The following is a 19,632-nucleotide window of genomic DNA, read 5'->3' on the forward strand; positions in this document are numbered from 1 at the left end:
TCCATTTCCTCCCTGTGAGCATCCAATTTAGTTTCTACCCCCATTCTGACCCCCTCTATCTGCTGCCCCATTTTTTTAACTTCCCTTTCCGCTTGGTCCCTCATGTCCCTCAATTTGCCTTCCATACTGTTTTCTAACCCCTCTAACCCCTTTTGCATCCCTTCCATTTGATTCTCTTGAGCGGCCATTCTGTTTTCTACCCCCATTAACCCCTCCTGTATTTCCCCTAATCTATTGTCTAATCCCTCTATTCTACTCCCTAACCCTCCGATCTGGGCCCCCATGTCCTCCCTCAATTTCTCGCTATTGGACCCCATCCTTTGTTCTAACCATTGGCTATTGGCCCCCATGTCCTCCCTCATTTTCTCGCTATTGGACCCCATCCTTTGTTCTAACCATTGGCTATTGGCCCCCATGTCCTCCCTCAATTTCTCGCGATTGGACCCCATGTCCTCCCTCAATTTCTCGCTATTCTGGGCCATAAGGGCCTTCATTTGTATTAAAAAAAGGTTCAAATCTACCAGCGGCGCTACTACGGTCGCGGGCGCGATCGCCGTGGCCATGTGCGAGGCACCATTTTGCGCGCCCGTAACCTCGTGCGCGAGGCCGCCATTTTGCGACCCTGCCACCCTCACTGCTTCGCTCTCCTCTTGTCCCTCAATTTGGTCCTGGATCGACCCTGCCTCACTCTCCTCTACCGGAACCCAGCCGTCTTGATCTGCCATAGCGCGACTTTCAAAATTCGGGTTTTTATTTTTGTAAAACAAAATCAAATTTCGCCGTTAATAATTTCGAGCGCGTGAAGCGCGCTTCGGGTCCAATCCCACTTCCCGACACCAATTGTTACGGACACGACTTAAGATGTTGTGATGGGCCGAGCGGAATGGCCGCCGTGTTCGCACAGTTTACCCGATTACACTCGAACGTTGACCAAATCGCGCTATGCTAAATCAATGAAGGAAAGGACACAACGGCTGGGATAAATGAAACGACACAAGGGGTTACAGTTCTCAAGACCTCCGGAGGAGGATATAATTGGTGATGCAGAAAAGGGGTAGATTACAAGGTAAGAGGTAAAGCACAGAAAAGATGGGCACTTAGACACAGTCTTATCTTATCCCCGACAGACCACAGACAAACGGAACAAGACTGACTTACACAGGGATTGATGGCAGGGAAGGACAGGCAGTCGATAGCACAAGGTGCACCTTGGCTCAGGGGCAGAATCAAACACGGTCCGGTCCAGAGATGCGGGGAGGTATTGCAGCGCTCGGAGGTGGCGTCTCTCTTCCTTCAAGTCCAGCGCGTCTCTGACGTCACCTCCCTCTTCCTGCGCATGCTCAGCGGGAAGTGACACGCCCTCGGCTCGTTGGCCCCGCCCCAGATAGGAGCGGTCCGCCGCTTCTATTGGGTGCGGGGGGTTACCGGGCTCCGCCCTTGACGAGGAGCTGACAGCGAGCCCCTACGTGGTAACCCCGTCGGAGCACATGTTCGATGGCGGCTAACCAAGCCGGAGTGAGGACGCGCACTCCCCGCGCCGCCGCCGTTGTTGTTGCTGTTGTTGTTGTTGTTGTTGCTGAACCGTGAGGAAGAGCTGCGGGGAGGTATTGGGAGGTCCTCAACTTCCTAACGGTGCCATACAATCACATTCTGGTGCAACGAAGAGTCAGAATTAATGGAAACGAGTCCTTAACTGACATAGACTAAGAATAACTAGCAAGATGTCCTATAGTTGTCTACGTGAGATGCGGTGGACCTGGATGAGACATTTAATGGGGGAAATAGGGGAAGGTCGGGTCTACAGAGTGTTGTTTACAGAAAATGGGACTAGGGAATGGGGGATTGGGGATAGTTGGGAAGTATTGGGGAAATAGGGAAATATTTACAAGCGGATATGGATGGAGGCCAATCTCATATCCGCAACAATATTAAAATAAAAAGTAGCCTATAACCACCGGAATTTTATGCCGATTCCGAATCTGTGTCTAAAACTTTTCTCCGATGTGTAGTTCTTGAGTTATAAGCGGACATCCAGACAGACACACACACACACTCCTCCTTTATATATAGAGATGTCTAAGTACTGCCCAAGCAGAGAGATTTTGAACGTGCAAATCAATCCTCAATTTTCATCCGATTGACTTGAAATTTGAAAAGGATTTACATATCGGCTACCTGAATTCAACCACCAACTATTTTTGAGATCAGCATTTTCTTTATTTTTTTGTATACAAGATCGAGGCTCGTGTAAGAGCTAACATTAATCACAAAAAGACAAACTGACACATACAACATAAGATAAAGGGAGCGAGAGACAAGATGGGGAGAGAGAGGGAAGCACACAAGTACAACATTTGGGAGCAGGGACATCGGGAGATCTGCGGGGGAGAGAGGGCTTGGGGAGGAGGAGGCACAGGAAGGAGGGAGGGGGGGTGGGAGAGGTACAAAACACATGGACACTGCTAGGACTTCCAGGAAAGAAGTCGGAATTTCAAAAAATGGATCTGGGGTGAATTAACGGGGGTAGAAAGGATCAATGTTTTGGATGGGGGAAGACACGAGATGGTGGTGAACAGCTGTTTTAAGGACCTGGAGGGAGGAGTGGGATTGAAGCGAGTGAGGGAGTTTGTTCCAGAGGCGGGAGAAAAGAGGAATGAAGGAGTGAAGGTGAGCAGAGAGTCTTGATTTTGGCAGTTTTATCAGAAGAGGGTTGCAGGCAGATCTTGTGCGACCTGTAGGAATTTTTGGGGGGCAGAACACAGAGCTGGGGAGCTAGGTCGGAGAGAAGTCGGTAGAAGATAGAAAGACCACCAACCTGCCTGCGGTGAGTGAGTGAAAGGCCCTCAGAGTTAGCTTCATCGCGGGAGATTCCAATGATTCTGAAAGCTTTGGTTTCAACAGCGTGAAAACGAGCTAGGTGAGGCAGGAGCACCAGCCCAGAGGGGAGAGCAGTATTCCATTGAGCTGTGGATGAAAGACTTGTATGTGGTGAGTAGCTCAGGTGTGCCAAGGAAGGACTTCGCACGACGGATGATGCCCAGTCGGCGACTGGCTTTAGAGGCCAGCTTGGAAATGTGGTTTTCCCAGGAAAGATCATGGCAAATAGTGAGACCCAAAAGCTTGAGCGACAGAACTTCTTGGAGAGGATTCTTCATAAATTAGATGGGAGGGTTTTCCAGACGATTTTTTCAGAGAGACAAAGGGAAAGTGTGAGATTTGTCAGGATTGAAAGTCATGGTCCTGTCATGGTCCTGGTTTGACCAGTTTGTGATTTTGTCCAGGTCTGCAGAGAGTGAGGAGGCTGCAGACTGGCGATCTGAGGGATGAGGTATGGAGCAGCTGAGAGTGGAGTCAACAGCAAAGAGACAGAGAGGATTTCCAGATAGAGAGCATAGGCGAAAAGGTCAACATAGGCCAAAGGTCAACAACAAATTCCAATTTCTAAAATCCTTAATTTTCATCCGATTAATTTGGAATTAGAATGGGATTTTCATATCAGCGAACTGAATTCAACCACAAACTATTTTTGAGATCAACATCGGTCACAAGGTCAACATAGGCCGAAGGTCAACCACTTTTATCAAATTTCTAAAATCCTCAATTTTCATCCGATTGACTTGAAATTTGATAAGGATTTACATATCGGCGAACTGAATTCAGCTATCAGCTGTATCAAACTGAAACTGATCAGCTGAAATTCAGTTATCACCCAACGCTGCCTACGATAGGCTATTTTTGAGCCAAACGCTGCCTACGATCAGCTCAACTATTTTTGAGATCAGCATAAGCCAAAGGTCAACCACTTTTTTCAAATCTCTAAAATCCTCAATTTTCATCTGATTGACTTGAAATTTGAATAGGATTTTCATATCAGCTAACCGAATTCAACCACCAACTATTTTTTTGATAAACATAGGCCAAAAGGTCAACATAGACCAACGGTCAACCACTTTTCTTCTAATTTCAAAAATCCTCAATTTTCATCCGATTGACTTGAAATTTGAATAGGATTTACATATCAGCTAACTGAATTCAACCACCAACTATTTTTAAGACGAGCGTAGGCCAAGTTTCTAAAATTGGCAAATTTCATCCGATCAACTTGAGATTTGATGATGATTTGCATATCAGGTCACAGAATTCAACCAATTATTTGTGAGGTAAAAGCCTGGTGTTGGCTTAGCGGTTAGGGTGCGGCTTGGGATCCTAGGATCCTGGGTTTGAATCCCGGTCGATCGCTAAATTAACACCAGGGGGCCTGTCATCCTTCCGAGGTCGGCAAATTGAGTACCAGCTTGCTGGGATGAATGATCCCGGTGTGTACCCCGGTTTAGAATTGGTACACCGTATCCCTGCGCATCGTAAGAAGCAACTAAGGGTTGGCGCCAGGAAGGGCATCCGGCCATAAAAACATTGCCTCAAACAGGGAACCATGATTGTCATGGGGCCCGCAAGGCTAACCTCTGCTCTGGCGGGGAAAATGGCCTTTAAAAAAACGATCATTCATTCATTCATTTGTGAGGTAAAAAGGATGCTTTACTGAGTGAAATTCTACTTTGTTGTCTTTTGCCAAGTGTCGCTCTATGAGTGATTTTTTTTCATGTTTGTTTGTTTGTGAACAAGATATCGCAATAAAGTTGTGGACGGATTCAGACAAAATTTGGTGGAGAGGTAGTGTATGTGACAAGGACAGAATGTTTCGATTTTGGTGAAGATCTGGATCCGGATCCGGCTAGTATAATTTTTTTTAAAGTGATTATTTACCATTGGGAGATCGGGCCAAAAACGACATATAGCAGGATATCTGAAAAAGTTGTGGACATATTTGGACGAAACTTGGTGGAAGGTTGGGTTTGTGACGAGGCCGAATCGATTCGATTTTGGTTGAAGATCTGAATATGGATTCGGATGTGAGAATTATTTAATTTTTGAAGTAATTCTTCACCATTAGGCGATAGTACTAAAACCGACATGTAGCACAATATCTCAAAAAGCTATGGACGGATTTGGACGAAACTTGGTGGACAGGTTGGGTGTGTGACAAGGACAAGGAGATTCGACTTTGGTGAAGATGTGAATATGGATTCGGATACGAGAATTATTTAATGTTCAAATGATTCTTCACCATTGAGAGATCGGGCGAAAAGCAATATATAACATGATATTTTAAAAAATTATGGATGAGTTATGACTAAAGTTGGTGGAAAATTGGTTAGGTGACGAGAACAAGCCAATTAGATTTTGGTTCATGGCCGAATCCACATCTAGCCCATCAGTGGGATACAAAATAAACTGTTCAGCTTGGTGGAGGTATGCGCTCTACCAAGTGCCCTTCTACTTCTTTCTGAAACCTCAACCAGCTGATAAAGTACAAAGATAATGGACAGAAGCAGTCTAGGACAGGCCATCGATATAAAAGAAAAATAAAAGAAAAAGGCCAACAACACGAGATGTTTAGCCAGCCTTATACAGAGCTAATTTGCCAACGTGTAAATCTCAGTCAATTTGCCTCAATGCCATTGGGAGAGAAGCCTCGGGTGCCTTTCCCATTCGAGTGTGTCACGTGCAATTTGCCAATGAACAACTTCAATCACCCAAACATATCTCCATAATCAGAGCCGAGTAGAACACAATTATATTGCTTGAGCAAATCATACCCAATTTATCATTGAATGCAACATCCATCTTTATCATAGCTGCACAATATGTGTCCAATGGAGTTAAGAGGTTTAATAATACAGTTGGATACTTCTCACCTATAGGGAAGTAGCAAATTCAGTGTATTATTTAATTTAACTTTAAACACCAGAAAAACGAGAATCGATGCCAATGCATTTGAAATTATCTTGCAAATTGTCTGGGATCCACAAAAATCTGTGATCCAAATATCCACAACACTCGACTTCCGGATCAGGGTCTAAACGTGGTGGATGCTGGTTTTTATATACCTCCTTGAAGAATTCTGCCTGTTAGTTCTTTCCTTCAATCATTCTTAATCCATTTCATTCTCAACACCACCAATTTGAACTAATTTGCAAATCACTTTTCAAGCTTTTAATAACATTTTGAAATGCTCCGTTTTCTGGCTTTCTTGGTCAGGAACACCCCATTTATTCTTCTTCAGCTCTAAATATTCATCCTCATAGTTTATTCCCCAAACCTGTTGGTCACACAAACGCTCAGTGGATCGACGGCCCCTCCGATCTTGCAGCACAACATTTACTCAGTGCTTTCAACAACCCTTCAATTCACTCCTGTCGCGATGTCTGTCTTCTTGTAACAAAATTGGACGTCACAAAGAGTCCAGTTTGCGCAGGTTGCCTGCACATAATCAATTTCACTTCATGTCAATTAAGTGTTAAACTCTACAATCTCCCATCTGCATCCCTTCAATTCAGTGTTCCTCCACCCAATGTCCACCTCTTTGCATCACATTCACCTCGATCCTCTCAACTGCTCCCTCGACGTACCTCGGCCCAACGTTTTTGAGTCTCTCTGGAGTACATTCCTCCCACCGCACTCCATCCCTTCAAATGGTCAACAGCAGACAAAATGACTCATGAGAATGCCAAATGCCTTCCAGTTTTGTGTTTTCATTCAAATCCTGTGTTCCCAGGCCAAGCTATTGGTCCCTGTATCCATCTGCAATGAAGGCGACACAAAGATGACTTAGGCAGTTGCATCCAACTGCTCAGGAACTCGGTGTCCTTCTCACAAAGGTGGAGAGGTTTCGGGCAACAATGGACCGACTGATCCTGTAACTGGGCCCAGAAGCATTAGAGCCTGCTCTGCCGTTCTCCCCCCCCCCCCCCCCCCTCACCACCTTCACCTTCACTTCACCCCACCCCCCTGTCCTCCTCCCCTTGTTGTCCTTTATTCCTCCAAGTCTCCCTCTACCCGACTGTTGGTATGCTGCCCTTCTCCCCTCTTTCTACTATTTTTGGTCAGTTATGCCTGGTCCTCTTCCATGAACCTCAACAAAGGTATTCAAAAAAGAAAAAAATTAAAAACTTCATTTTCCTTTTGCTGGTAAATTATATGCTAAATTGCATGGGATGGTGTTGATCCCCTGAGAATAATTACCCAGCACTTACATCAGCGAATGACATCATTGCATGGCTAGCTTTATGCCATCTATCCCCAACCACAGCCCAGAACATTGGCAAACATCTAGCAAAACGTATGATCTGTTCCTACCCTTGAACAAACATGGAATTATGTGAAAACAATTAAAGGCTCATGGAAGAGCTTTACGTACATCAAGTGCCAGACAAAAACGTTACTCTGCATTTGGTGTACATTTACCCAAAGTGCAAGGACAGAAGACAAAGCAAATTGTTTGATGGGGGTTTAACTCGGGTTTCTTGGGAACACTCGGATGAACATCACGACTGTTGAAGGGTTAACCCTCCCTGTAAGCACTTTGTGAAGAACGCAAAAAAAAAAAACTATAAAATTCCAAACTGACCTCCTTCCCCCAAATTCCCTTTCCCCATTTGTAAACAGCAAATAAACAATGATAGATAAATGACATGAAAAACAACAAAAATAGCGGAGAGTCTATCGTGATGCCCTGCTGCGTGGCACCGATCCACAGCGAGATCCCAGCACGTGGCCGGCATGTCTGATGGATTGGCTTATGTGCACAACACAACCACACTCAACACAACAAAACTCCAGGATCCTAGCAAGCGGCATGCAGAGGACGCCGGCTCTAAAGCTTCAGAGATCTTAATGTGGTCACACACTCGGCGGTACATTCCCATTACTGTCGGCACAGATGCGGTGGTCGTTTCCTTTCCATTGAACTGGTATGGCACATCAACATGAAGGCACAAGAGATGGTAGTCTTGCAAAAACAACCTAATAACACCATTCATTCTCCAAATTAATGGCAACTAGCAGCCATTACAGCTTCGAAAAGGTATTTAAGAAGTACTCAAATAACAACAATAAGGTTGTTAAGTTGAGCCAACCTATTTCCTTCCAACCCATCATTCCTGTACATCATGTCCTCAAAAGCCAGTATGATAATAAAGCAAAGAAAACAAATATCTGAACAAATAAAGGTTAAAAACAAACCACAAAGGTAAAAAAAAAGAAGAAGAAAAAGCAAGCATTGGCTCAAACTGGGTGGGTAAGAGTTGGTCGTTAGTGGGTGCCACGAGAAAGGCAATGCTTTGAGATTCACACGTCTTCATTCTTTTCCCCATTGCAGCACAATATCTTAATTTGTTTTTCTTAATCACACCTGTGAGTTTAATTTAACTGCAGACCAGTGGTACACAAAGTTTTTGTTGCCCACGACCCAAAATTTGAAATTACGTTTGACTTGCGAACCAAATGGTACAGGTACCTACGCTAAAAAATTGTCGGAGAAAAAGCTTTCGATATGAAAACACCTCCTCAACAACCGGGATTTTGAGTGGTTTTGTTCCAAGTTATGATCACGACCCTGGGTTTGGGAACCCCTGCTATACAGAGAGAGAAGTTCACAATATAAATAGCATTATCCCTCTGGGAATATGCATTACTAGCTATAACAAAATATATCCCAAAACCCAAAATATATATATCCCAAAACAAAGCCACTGAAGACCTACCAATTCCATCTACAGTACATATTAAATGTACACTATCCAACCGAAAGTGATGGGACACAATTTCCTGACAATTCATAACAAGCCTTGGTATGTGGCATTTAAAATTGTGTGAAGCCTCCCTGCGACGTGGACCACGATTGAACTGTTTGGCCTCAATTCTTAGCATCATGTCTGGAGGAAACCAGGCACCGCTCATCACCTGCCCAATACCATCCCAACGGTGAAGCATGGTGGTGGCAGCATCATGTCGTGGGGGTGTTTTTTTAGCAGCACGGACTGGTGGACTGGTCAGGGTTGAGGGAACAATGAACGGAGCAAAGTACAGAGATATCTTTAATGAAAACCTGAAACAGAGCGCTCAGGACCTCAGACTGGGCCGGAGGTTCACCTTCCAACAGGACAATGACCCTAAGCACACAGCCACGACAATGCAGGAGTGGCTTAGGGACAACTCTGTGAAGGTCCTTGAGTGGCCCAGCCAGAGCCCTGACTTGAACCCAATCGAACATCTCTGGAGAGACCAGAAAATGGCTCTCCACCGACTGTCCCCATCCAACCTGACAGAGCTTGAGAGGATCTACAGAGAAGAATGGCAGAAAACCCCCAAATCCAGGTGTGCAAAGCTTGTCACGTCATACCCAAGAAGACTCGAGGCTGTAATCGCTGCCAAAGGTGCTTCAACTAAGTACTGAGTTAAGGGTCTCAATACATATGTCAATGTGATATTTCAGGTTTTTATTTTTAATAGATTCGCAAAACTTTCTAAAATCCTGTTTTCTCTTTGTCATTATGGGGTATTGAGTGTAGATTGATGAGGGAAAAAATTAATATAAACGATTTCAGCATAAGGCTGCAACATAACAAAATGTGAAAAAAGTGAAGGGGTCTGAATACTTTCTGAATGCACTGTATGTACCTGAATGTCCTCCCACAAAACCTGTCTTCATTTTCAGCCCCCACCCTCACCCCAGGATACCTGTTAATAATTGCACCAGTGCCATGACCAGAGTGATTAAGGGTTTGTGAGCAGCTGCGCTCATGTGGTTACCCATCGACTGCAAGACTCGACCAACATGCTGATACTTGCTTGAAATATCACGCAAGTGTCAGCATTGTACGACTTGTACAATTCCTTTGTCACATAATGGAGGTTTGATATGAAAAAAAAAAAAAAAAAAAAGATTCGCATGTCTTTTCTCCAACAACTCCATCTCCAACGCAACTGTCTCCAACAAGACTCCAACTTCCATAATCAAAGTAATTTTAGACTGTCTGCCAAATCAATGGCCAAGGTCAGTTTGTTGTTGCTCGTGGTCTTCCATCTCAAAATGACACTCCTAAAACACGCGGCAGAAATTCTGATTTCACCTCCCAATATATGCTTTGTGCATACAATATACAGGGTGTTTCAAAAAAGTGGACTATTTGAACGTTTTATTGTAGAAATTTTCAAAAGGTCACAAGTTCAGTGATACATTGCTAGAAAGCATACACCATGCCATTTTCAAACCACTCATTATGCTGCTTGTAATTGACATTTTCAATGTGTGCTCCGCCTCTGTTCAAACAGGCTTTGATCCTGACTCCAAAATTCTTCACAACTCGTCAGCAAGTGGCTAGAGTGGTAGCCTGACACTGGTCTTCCACCTCCTGCTTCAAGACAGCTAGGGTTTGAGGATTCTTGGTGTAAACCTGACCTTTGGCAGCACACCAAAATAACAAAATCCAATGGATTTAAATTCGGGCCGTGGGGTGCCCACTCATGCGCTGTGCCCAGACTGATGACACGATTTCCAAACAGCTAGTGGAGCAAGTCCATAGTTACTTCTGCCACCAAAGGTGGATGGAGGTTATGTTTTCACCCCTGTCTGACCGTTTGTTTTTCTGTGAACAAGATATCTCAAAAAGTTGTGGATGGATTCGGACGAAATTTGGCAGAGAGGTAGCAAACGTGACGAAATGATTAGATTTTGGTGAAGATCCGGATTCGGATCCAGCTTCTAGAATTTTTAAGTGATTCTTCACCATTGGGAGATGGGGCCACAAACGATACGATACATAGCAGGATATCTCAAAAAGTTATGGACGGATTTGGACGAAACTTGGTGGACAGGTTGGGTGTGTGACAAGGACGATTCGATGTTGGTGAAGATCTGAATATGGATTCAGATACGAGAATTATTTAATTTTTAGACAATTCACCTGCAGTGTGTGTGGTGGGGCGCCGTCCTGCATGAACCATGCAAGTCTGTGTTGGTTTGGAGACAGTAGTTGAGTGAGATCAGTGAAAGACCTCGAGGTATCCCTCGCCGTTGACTGTCACAGTCTTACCATGGCATTGGCGTCCTTGAACTAATACGGTCCCAGCAAACCCCATCTGGCATTCGATGCACAGAAGCCAGTGGACTTGGGGCCGTTGAGAGACATCTCAGACACCTCCTCAGGAGGCTCATCACCCCAGAAGATATTGTTGTGACAGCACCCCTCTTCGAGACTCTGGAGACATGTCTTGCACCAATTCTGTCTCGGTAAATGTGTATGGCATAGCTCTGCTCTGTGTGAAGGGGTATTACAAGTCATACAAAAATATGCCACTCCTGTGGGAATGAACTCATCCATGATATACAAGGATGGGGTCTTCACCCGTACCGTAAAAAAATCCTCATTATCTTTTCATACTCTTCTCAATCGTAGATATTTTCAACAACTCTGCAATCAATTATGTGATCAAACTTCTAAGCCATTCCATTACCACAAGGGACTTTTTTTTAAAGTATATAAATATGGGGAAGGCCCCACCAATCTTTCCCTGTATGAAGTACACTTGGTAAAGTTATCTCGACCATTTAATACAGCACGACCCTGCCAGCACATCTTCTGCAAATATTAAAGCTTACGCCAAAAAAAAAGTGCAATCTCATTTACAAATTATAGCAGAAAATAAATAAAAGGTGGGTTTGGATATTTATTTTTAAGCACGAGTGGAAAAAGAAAAACCTAAATCCAAACCCAATTCCTTTATTTTATCGTCATTTACTCCTCACAGAAGGATTATGCAAGGAAATGTTAAGAAGATTGTATCGTTTCCATATTCTGGTTGAAGAGGTCAGCACATTGATCTGTATGTTCCACAATCAACCATGATGTCAGTGGAAGCCAAAGTTCAAAGTCATGTTAAAACACCACACTGTCTGAAAGGAGCGAGAAGATTGGCAACCGTTCCAATCTACAAACAATCGCAGTTCACGTTGGCAGAAATCAACCTTAAATAACATTCATGACAACCATTGACCCCAATACAAGGTTGCAACAGTGTCATTGGCCAAATCAACTCTCGCTGTGAGATGACGAGCCATTATTCGGACCAGGAGCACACGAGCACACTCAAGAGACCATGAGCACACTTGGTGGACGTAAACACACCGCCCGAAGATGTCACAGCAGGTTAAAATCGGATCCAAGTCAGGAAATCGTGCAGACCAGTCCATGTGAGTAACTCCGGAGTCTTAAAGTGCAGCATTGGCAACATGTAAATTGCGTGTACAGATGTTGTCATTAATAAAGATGAAGTCGGCACTTTACTGTTGGGCCAGAGCGACGAGTACGTGCATAATTATTTCATCCCTATATCCGATTTCAGCCATAGCACCGGCCTGGATCATGACAAGATTAGTTATTAAGCCAACTTTAATGCCTGCTACCGAATAGCATAATTAGCAAATTGCTGCACATTTCACCTCCAAACTGCAACAAACCCATTGTCAAAATAAAGGCAGAATGTAGAAGAGAATGGTATGAACGATTGAACGGGTGTGATGCTGTTTGCCCAATGCATGCACCTTTGCCAATTGCACTGTGTTAGAGGGATGAAGAGCAGTCAGTGGTCCTGTGGACCTTATACCATTGGCATGAAGCCTGGTCCACACTGTCCTAGTCAAAATGTGGTTTATTGCTCTTATAGCAGGTAATTCTGGTGACGTTATGTTGTTGGAAAGTGGTTGCTTCTGGAAAGTGTGAAACGATGCAACCTCACAAGGAGCTGTAACCCTTAGGCGAATTGAATAAGGTCGCTCCACAAAATATCCAGTCGAACAATCTCTGTCCAGCAATGACCTGTCATCTCAGTGTTTCACAGACAGGGTGACTCGTCAATGTGTGCGCTATCCCTCAGATGGATGTTAAACTGGGCATCCCGTCTAGCGACATTAAAGATCCCAGGCGGAGAGTAGGTGAGCTACCGCCAGCACATTCAACAAATTACAAATTCCTCCTTTAGCCTACGAGAAGGCACTGCATCAATGGCACAGCCACCTCCCTCGGTGAATGATGTCCCTCCTTCATCAGAAACAAATCGTTTGCATGATGGACGAAGAAGCGGGAGTGGAGAGAGGATGAAGAAAAATAAAAGCAAGACAGAAAGCGAAGCAAGAAAAGAGACACACACAAGAAAGAGAACACAACGTCCAAAGTCTTTACATGGTGTATGTGAATTATCCAGTCTGACGTACCTGGTCTGCACTGGAAACAACAGCAGTTACAGTCCTCCCCCCATGAACTAATTTGGTAAAGCCATTCCTAAACCGACGCAGACCACTTTGCAGACTGTAAAGGCACGGGTCGTGTGCAGACCTGCATGCAGATTCAGGGGGAGACAAGATGTGCATTTGAATTTCCACGATCGCTCAGTTCAGGTGAGAAAAGTCACATTGCACCAGATTTCCCGACTGGGTTTCTGTCCCCAATAAGCATGGTTTGCATGTACAATTCACCAACTCCACATAGATATCCTATAAATATTATAACTGTACATAACAAACTAAACGTGGTGTGTCAAATGAACACAGGTACACAAAATCACCTCCAATCTCCCTCCACCTTCCCTCAACCAACAATGATATCCGTGAAACAGGTTACACATTTTCACTTCAACTTGCGCATCGGCCTTTATCTGTGAACCTCTCCCCTCCTACACTCAAGTCTTCAAGTGTGACTATCATCAAGTAAACGATTTGAAACTCATCTGTCTGCCTCTTTGTCGTATTGCAACTTAAGAATGGATAAACGGATTTCAATAAATCCAACGATGGTGGGTTCAGGGAACTCCTGGGACGGGAGGGAGAGGGAGAGGGAGACGGAGAGGGAGACGGAGAGGGAGAGGGAGAGGGAGACGGAGAGGGAGACAGAGAGGGAGACAGAGAGGGAGACAGAGAGGGAGACAGAGGAGGAGGGGCAGACGGAGGAGGAAGAGAGGGAGACAGAGGAGGAGGGGCAGACGGAGGAGGAGGAGGAGGAGGGGGGGAGGGGGAGACGGAGGGAGAGGCAGAGAGAGAGGGAGAGGGAGACGGAGACAGACAGACAGACAGACAGACGGAGACAGACAGAGACAGAGACGGAGACAGACAGAAAGAGAGACGGAGACAGACAGAGAAAGAGAGAGAGAGAGACGTAGACAGACAGAGAGAGAGAGAGAGAGAGAGGGAGAGAGACAGAGAGAGAGAGGGAGAGAGACAGAGAGAGAGAGGGGGAGAGACACAGAGACGGAGAAAGACAGAGTGAGGGAGGCAGACCGACAGAAAGACAGACAGATTACAGACACAGACGTGGCAGATTATAATACTCTGGGTATTTTTTGGGGGGGTTTGTTTTGGACGTGGGCATTGATAATAAATACATTGTGACTGGAGAGTGTGTGGAACATGTACGATGTCCAATGCAGATACGTTCCGTCTGAAGTGAAACTGTTCAAATACCATGCACAAAGACCAGAATACAGACAGACAGACAGAGACGGAGACAGAGCTAATTCATTACTCAGGTCTAATGATCCATTTAGCTCAGTGAAGTCCAAAAGATTTGGGTACAACATATGTCTGCGCCAGGCAGTGCAAGCCCACTGCGTACACACACCCGTGCGGCAGTGCGAGCCCACTGCGTACACACACCCGTGCGGCAGTGCGAGCCCACTGCGTACACACACCCGTGCGGCAGTGCAAGCCCACTGCATACACACACCCGTGCGGCAGTGCAAGACCACTGCGTACACACACCCATGCGGCAGTGAAAGCCCACTGCGTACACACACCCGTGCGGCAGTGCAAGCCCACTGCGTACACACACCCGTGCGGCAGTGCAAGCCCACTGCGTACACACACCCGTGCGGCAGTGCAAGCCCACTGCGTACACACACCCGTGCGGCAGTGCAAGCCCACTGCGTACACACCCCGTGCGGCAGTGCAAGCCCACTGCGTACACACACCCGTGCGGCAGTGCAAGCCCACTGCGTACACACACCCGTGCGGCAGTGCAAGCCCACTGCGTACACACACCCGTGCGGCAGTGCAAGCCCACTGCGTACACACACCCGTGCGGCAGTGCAAGCCCACTGCGTACACACACCCGTGCGGCAGTGCAAGCCCACTGCGTACACACACCCGTGCGGCAGTGCAAGCCCACTGCGTACACACACCCGTGCGGCAGTGCAAGCCCACTGCGTACACACACCCGTGCGGCAGTGCAAGCCCACTGCGTACACACACCCGTGCGGCAGTGCAAGCCCACTGCGTACACACACCCGTGCGGCAGTGCAAGCCCACTGCGTACACACACCCGTGCGGCAGTGCAAGCCCACTGCGTACACACACCCGTGCGGCAGTGCAAGCCCACTGCGTACACACACCCGTGCGGCAGTGCAAGCCCACTGCGTACACACACCCGTGCGGCAGTGCAAGACCACTGCGTACACACACCCGTGCGGCAGTGCAAGACCACTGCGTACACACACCCGTGCGGCAGTACAAGACCACTGCGTACACACACCCGTGCGGCAGTGAAAGCCCACTGCGTACACACACCCGTGCGGCAGTGCAAGCCCACTGCGTACACACACCCGTGCGGCAGTGCAAGCCCACTGCGTACACACACCCGTGCGGCAGTGCAAGCCCACTGCGTACACACACCCGTGCGGCAGTGCAAGCCCACTGCGAACACACACCCGTGCGGCAGTGCAAGCCCACTGCGTACACACACCCGTGCGGCAGTGCAAGCCCACTGCGTACACACACCCGTGCGGCAGTGCAAGCCCACTGCGTACACACACCCGTGCGGCAGTGCAAGCCCACTGCGTACACACACCCGTGCGGCAGTGCAAGCCCACTGCGTACACACACCCGTGCGGCAGTGCAAGCCCACTGCGTACACACCCCGTGCGGCAGTGCAAGCCCACTGCGTACACACACCCGTGCGGCAGTGCAAGATCGAAGAGCACCTCCAATCCTTCCTCGTATATAGTTTAAAACTCCGCACCGGTATAAACGAGGAGCGCAAAAAGGAGCTCAAAATGGGGGATCATGAAATAATGTTCAGGTGGAAACAAGGAGAGTTTACACAACACGACTCGCGTCCCCGATCGTGATACAACAAGGCGAGCGAAGGAACAGAAGTTCGCACAAAGTTTCGTGCCCTCTGCCCTCGGAGCGGCGAGACGGCGGGTGCGGGTGCAGCGCGGCACGAACAAAGAGTTTAAATGGCCCGGCTGGGAGAGCCTTTTGTGCCGCGCCGCGCTCATCCCGCGGGAACCGCTACGACCCCGCGGGAACCGCTACGACCCCGCGGGCACCGGCGAACGGGACTCGTGTGTCGTGAGGACAAGCGCGCAACCTGCCAGGTGACTAGTGCATGACACCGCGTGCTAAACGCTCGAACACGAGCACAAACCGTACAAACCGCATAATCAGCTGACTCGTTAGCCAAAACTTTCCTGTTGTTACTTCAAGTGCAACAACTTTAAGTAACCTCACGAAAATGTTCGTCTACCTTTAGCCTCAGCGCTTGGTGAATGTCGGCTGCGAGTTGTTCTTGTTTGTGGTTGCGGTGCTGATCTTCTTGCTGTTGCTTCGGACCGGGCCACGCGCGCGCATCGCGCTCCATTCCGCACCACGCGCCACGCGACCCGCGAAAACCCACCAGCTTCACCACGCCCCTCCCACCGGCTTCCGCCGGATGCGGAAACGGGTCACGCCGCCGCTCGAGGCCTACCGTTCGTCAGTGCTTTTACCCAATCGGATGCAAGACTATAATCCCTTACCCACTTTAGACCAATCGGACAACCGAAAATTCCTCTTCCCTGAAGAACAACAGCCAATAGCATCAAAGGTTTTGGAGATGGTAAAGCCCTTCGCTACGATTTTGACCAATCGAATTCAAAAGGCGTGGAATGTCACACGATGTCTTCAGCTAAGATTAATAACGGCGAGAGAGTTGATCAGTTTACGTTTTGTTTCCCACTGATAGGCCGGATCTGGATCCGGACCTGAATCAAAATCGAATCGGCTTTGTCACCTGACAAACCCATCCACCAAGTTTTGTCAATGTGAAGAGTTCCTTTAAAAACTATTGGAGCCGGACCCAGATCTTCAAAATCTGATCGATTCGTCCTTGTCACACACCCAACCAGTCCAACAAGTTTCGTCCGAATCCGTCCACAACTTTTTAAAATATCATGCTACATCACGGTTTTAGCCCCATCAATGGTGAAGATCCACTTAACATCATTTATGATCCGTATCCGGATTCGAATCTTCACCAAAATCACATACCCAACCTCTCCACCAAATTTCGGCCGAATCTGTCCACAACATTTTGAGATATCTTGTTCACAAACAGATCAACAAACAGACAGGGGTGAAAACATGGTGACAAAGGTAATAAGGGTTCATATTCAGTAAATGAAATATTAAAACTTCAATAAACTGACGATGAAATGGCCCTTTGAATGGAGCAAAAATGTAGAAAAAAACACGTTCTCAGTAAAATAAATTAATATTTTTTAATTTCCATGAATGTTTCACAGGGATGGTGCATTTGGTGCTTATTTGAAAAGTGGGAATATAAACAAATATCAAGGAATGCAAATATCAAAGAATGCTGTTAAGGAATGCAAACAAAAAACATAGGAGCAATACCCCCTGGCGCTCACCTGGTGGAATAAACAGTATACTGCACTGACTAAAGGTATTTTAAACCAATTTCAATGGACAGGACGGCATGTAGAATCATACTAACATAGTCATAAGACTTTAAACAAACAAACAACAAAAACCTATTTTGGGGGGCAAACCCTTCCCCCCTCCCACCCCATGTACATCCTCTTAGACCCCAATTTTTCCAATGTCTTGAAAGTTGTGGTGAAGTTTCATCAAAATTGTGCGTGTAGGTTCTGAGAAAAAAACAAATACCTATTTTGGGGGGCAACCCCCCCCCCTCCCCCCCCCCCCGTAGACCACTACAAGGGGCAGATTTTTTTTTAATGCCGTGGACATACTTTGGTACATCACGGTTGATGAAAGTTGTGGTCAAGTTTCATCGAAATAGTTTGTAGTTTCAGAGAAGAAAGCAAATATCTATTTTGGGGGTCAAACCTGGATGCAAACTTGACCCTCGTTTTCACAAACCTGTGGAGTGATTCTGACCGACCCCACCTGAAACCTACAACCTATGGACTCTCCACCTATACAGGTGAGAAGATTGTTCCCTGCGGTACATGTGACGTCACGGTGGGGTACGACAACCGTGAGTTTCACCTACCCCTGATCGTCATTCCTGGAAAGGGCCCTTCCTTACTCGGCAGAAGCTGGTTGAGCATAATTCAACTGAAGTGGAAAAACATTCATCAACTCCGGGCAGCCAACGTTTCTCCTACCGCAGCATACACACTCAAAAATGTGCTGGATACGTACCCGGATGTCTTCAAGGATGAGCTTGGAACCTTGAAAGGACATAGGCCTACAGCTAAACTCAACGTTGACCGGGATGCCAATCCTATATTTTGCAGAGCTCGCCCAGTCCCTTTCGCCCTGCGGGAGTGGATTGACAAGGAACTGGATCATCTTGAAAATCTGGGGATCATCGAGCAAATCCAGTATGCCGAATGGGCGGCGCCCATCGTTCCGGCCATAAAATCGGACCAGTCCATCCGCATATGTGGAGATTATAAAATGACCGTGAACAAGTGTTCTTCATTGGATAAATATCCAATCCCGAGGATCGAAGACCTCTATGCTCGTCTCACGGGAGGCAAGACTTTTACGAAACTCGGTCTCAAATCCACCTATCTACAGCTCTGCTTGGACGAGAATTCGAAACAGTATCTTACCATCAACACACATCGTGGGTTGTATAGGTACCACCGACTCAGTTTTGGAGTGAAATCTGCACCTGGAATTTATCAGCGTGTCATGGACAGTTTGTTTGCCGCCGAACGCAACGTCGTTTGTTACCAGGATGATATTCTGGTTACTGGTCGTACGGACGCGGAACATCTACAGAACCTGGAGAGAGTTCTGAAGAAGATTTCGGACTCTGGCCTACGTTTCCGTCGAGACAAGTGCAAGTTTATGGTGCCATCGGTCACGTACCTGAGTCATACGATTGATGCCGAGGGTCTACACCCGACAGATGAGAAAGTCCGAGCTATCAAGGATGGTCCTGCTCCACGAGACGTGACCGAATTGAAGTCATACCTCGGGTTGCTTCAGTTCTATGGTCGTTACATCCCGAATGTGACCAAAGTTTTGGGCCCCCTTTATCGGCTTTTGAGGAAAGGAGTCTCCTGGAGCTGGGGATCCACTGAACAATCAGCATTCCAGACGTCTAAGGATCTGCTCAAATCGTCCAATGTTCTCGTTCATTTTGATCCAGAGAAGGATCTTGTGCTGACATGCGATGCCTGTCGGTATGGAGTGGGGAGTGTATTATCACACGTGATGCCTGACGGTACGGAAAGACCGGTTGCATTTGCATCCAGAACGTTGTCCCCTGCAGAGAAGAACTATTCCCAACTTGACAAGGAAGGATTGGGAATCGTTTTCGGCGTCGGCAAATTTTGCCAGTACCTTCTTGGACATCATTTCACGATTCGCACTGATCACAAGCCGCTGATCAGTCTGTTTGGTCCAACTAAGGCGACATCTGACACACTACCGCCCAGGATCATCCGCTGGTCCCTGTTTCTCGCTGCTTATGACTACACCAT

General features: G+C 46.8%; 1 protein-coding gene across 2 annotated transcripts in view; it reads right to left on the bottom strand.

Moving 5' to 3' along the window:
* LOC137423181 (cyclin-J) overlaps positions 1-16,580 on the bottom strand; it is a 109,950-nt gene extending 93,370 nt beyond the window's left edge. For both annotated transcript variants that reach the window (XM_068110063.2, XM_068110066.1), the window contains exon 1: positions 16,416-16,580. In XM_068110063.2, coding sequence (XP_067966164.1) covers positions 16,416-16,529 — 114 coding nt within the window. In that variant the 5' untranslated portion in view covers positions 16,530-16,580. The remainder of the gene's footprint in view (positions 1-16,415) is intronic.
* Between the last annotated feature and the right edge of the window lie 3,052 nt (positions 16,581-19,632).

This window comes from Myxine glutinosa, chromosome 3 (assembly GCF_964187855.1).
Source record: "Myxine glutinosa chromosome 3, kmMyxGlut1.1, whole genome shotgun sequence".
Taxonomy (NCBI): domain Eukaryota; kingdom Metazoa; phylum Chordata; class Myxini; order Myxiniformes; family Myxinidae; genus Myxine; species Myxine glutinosa.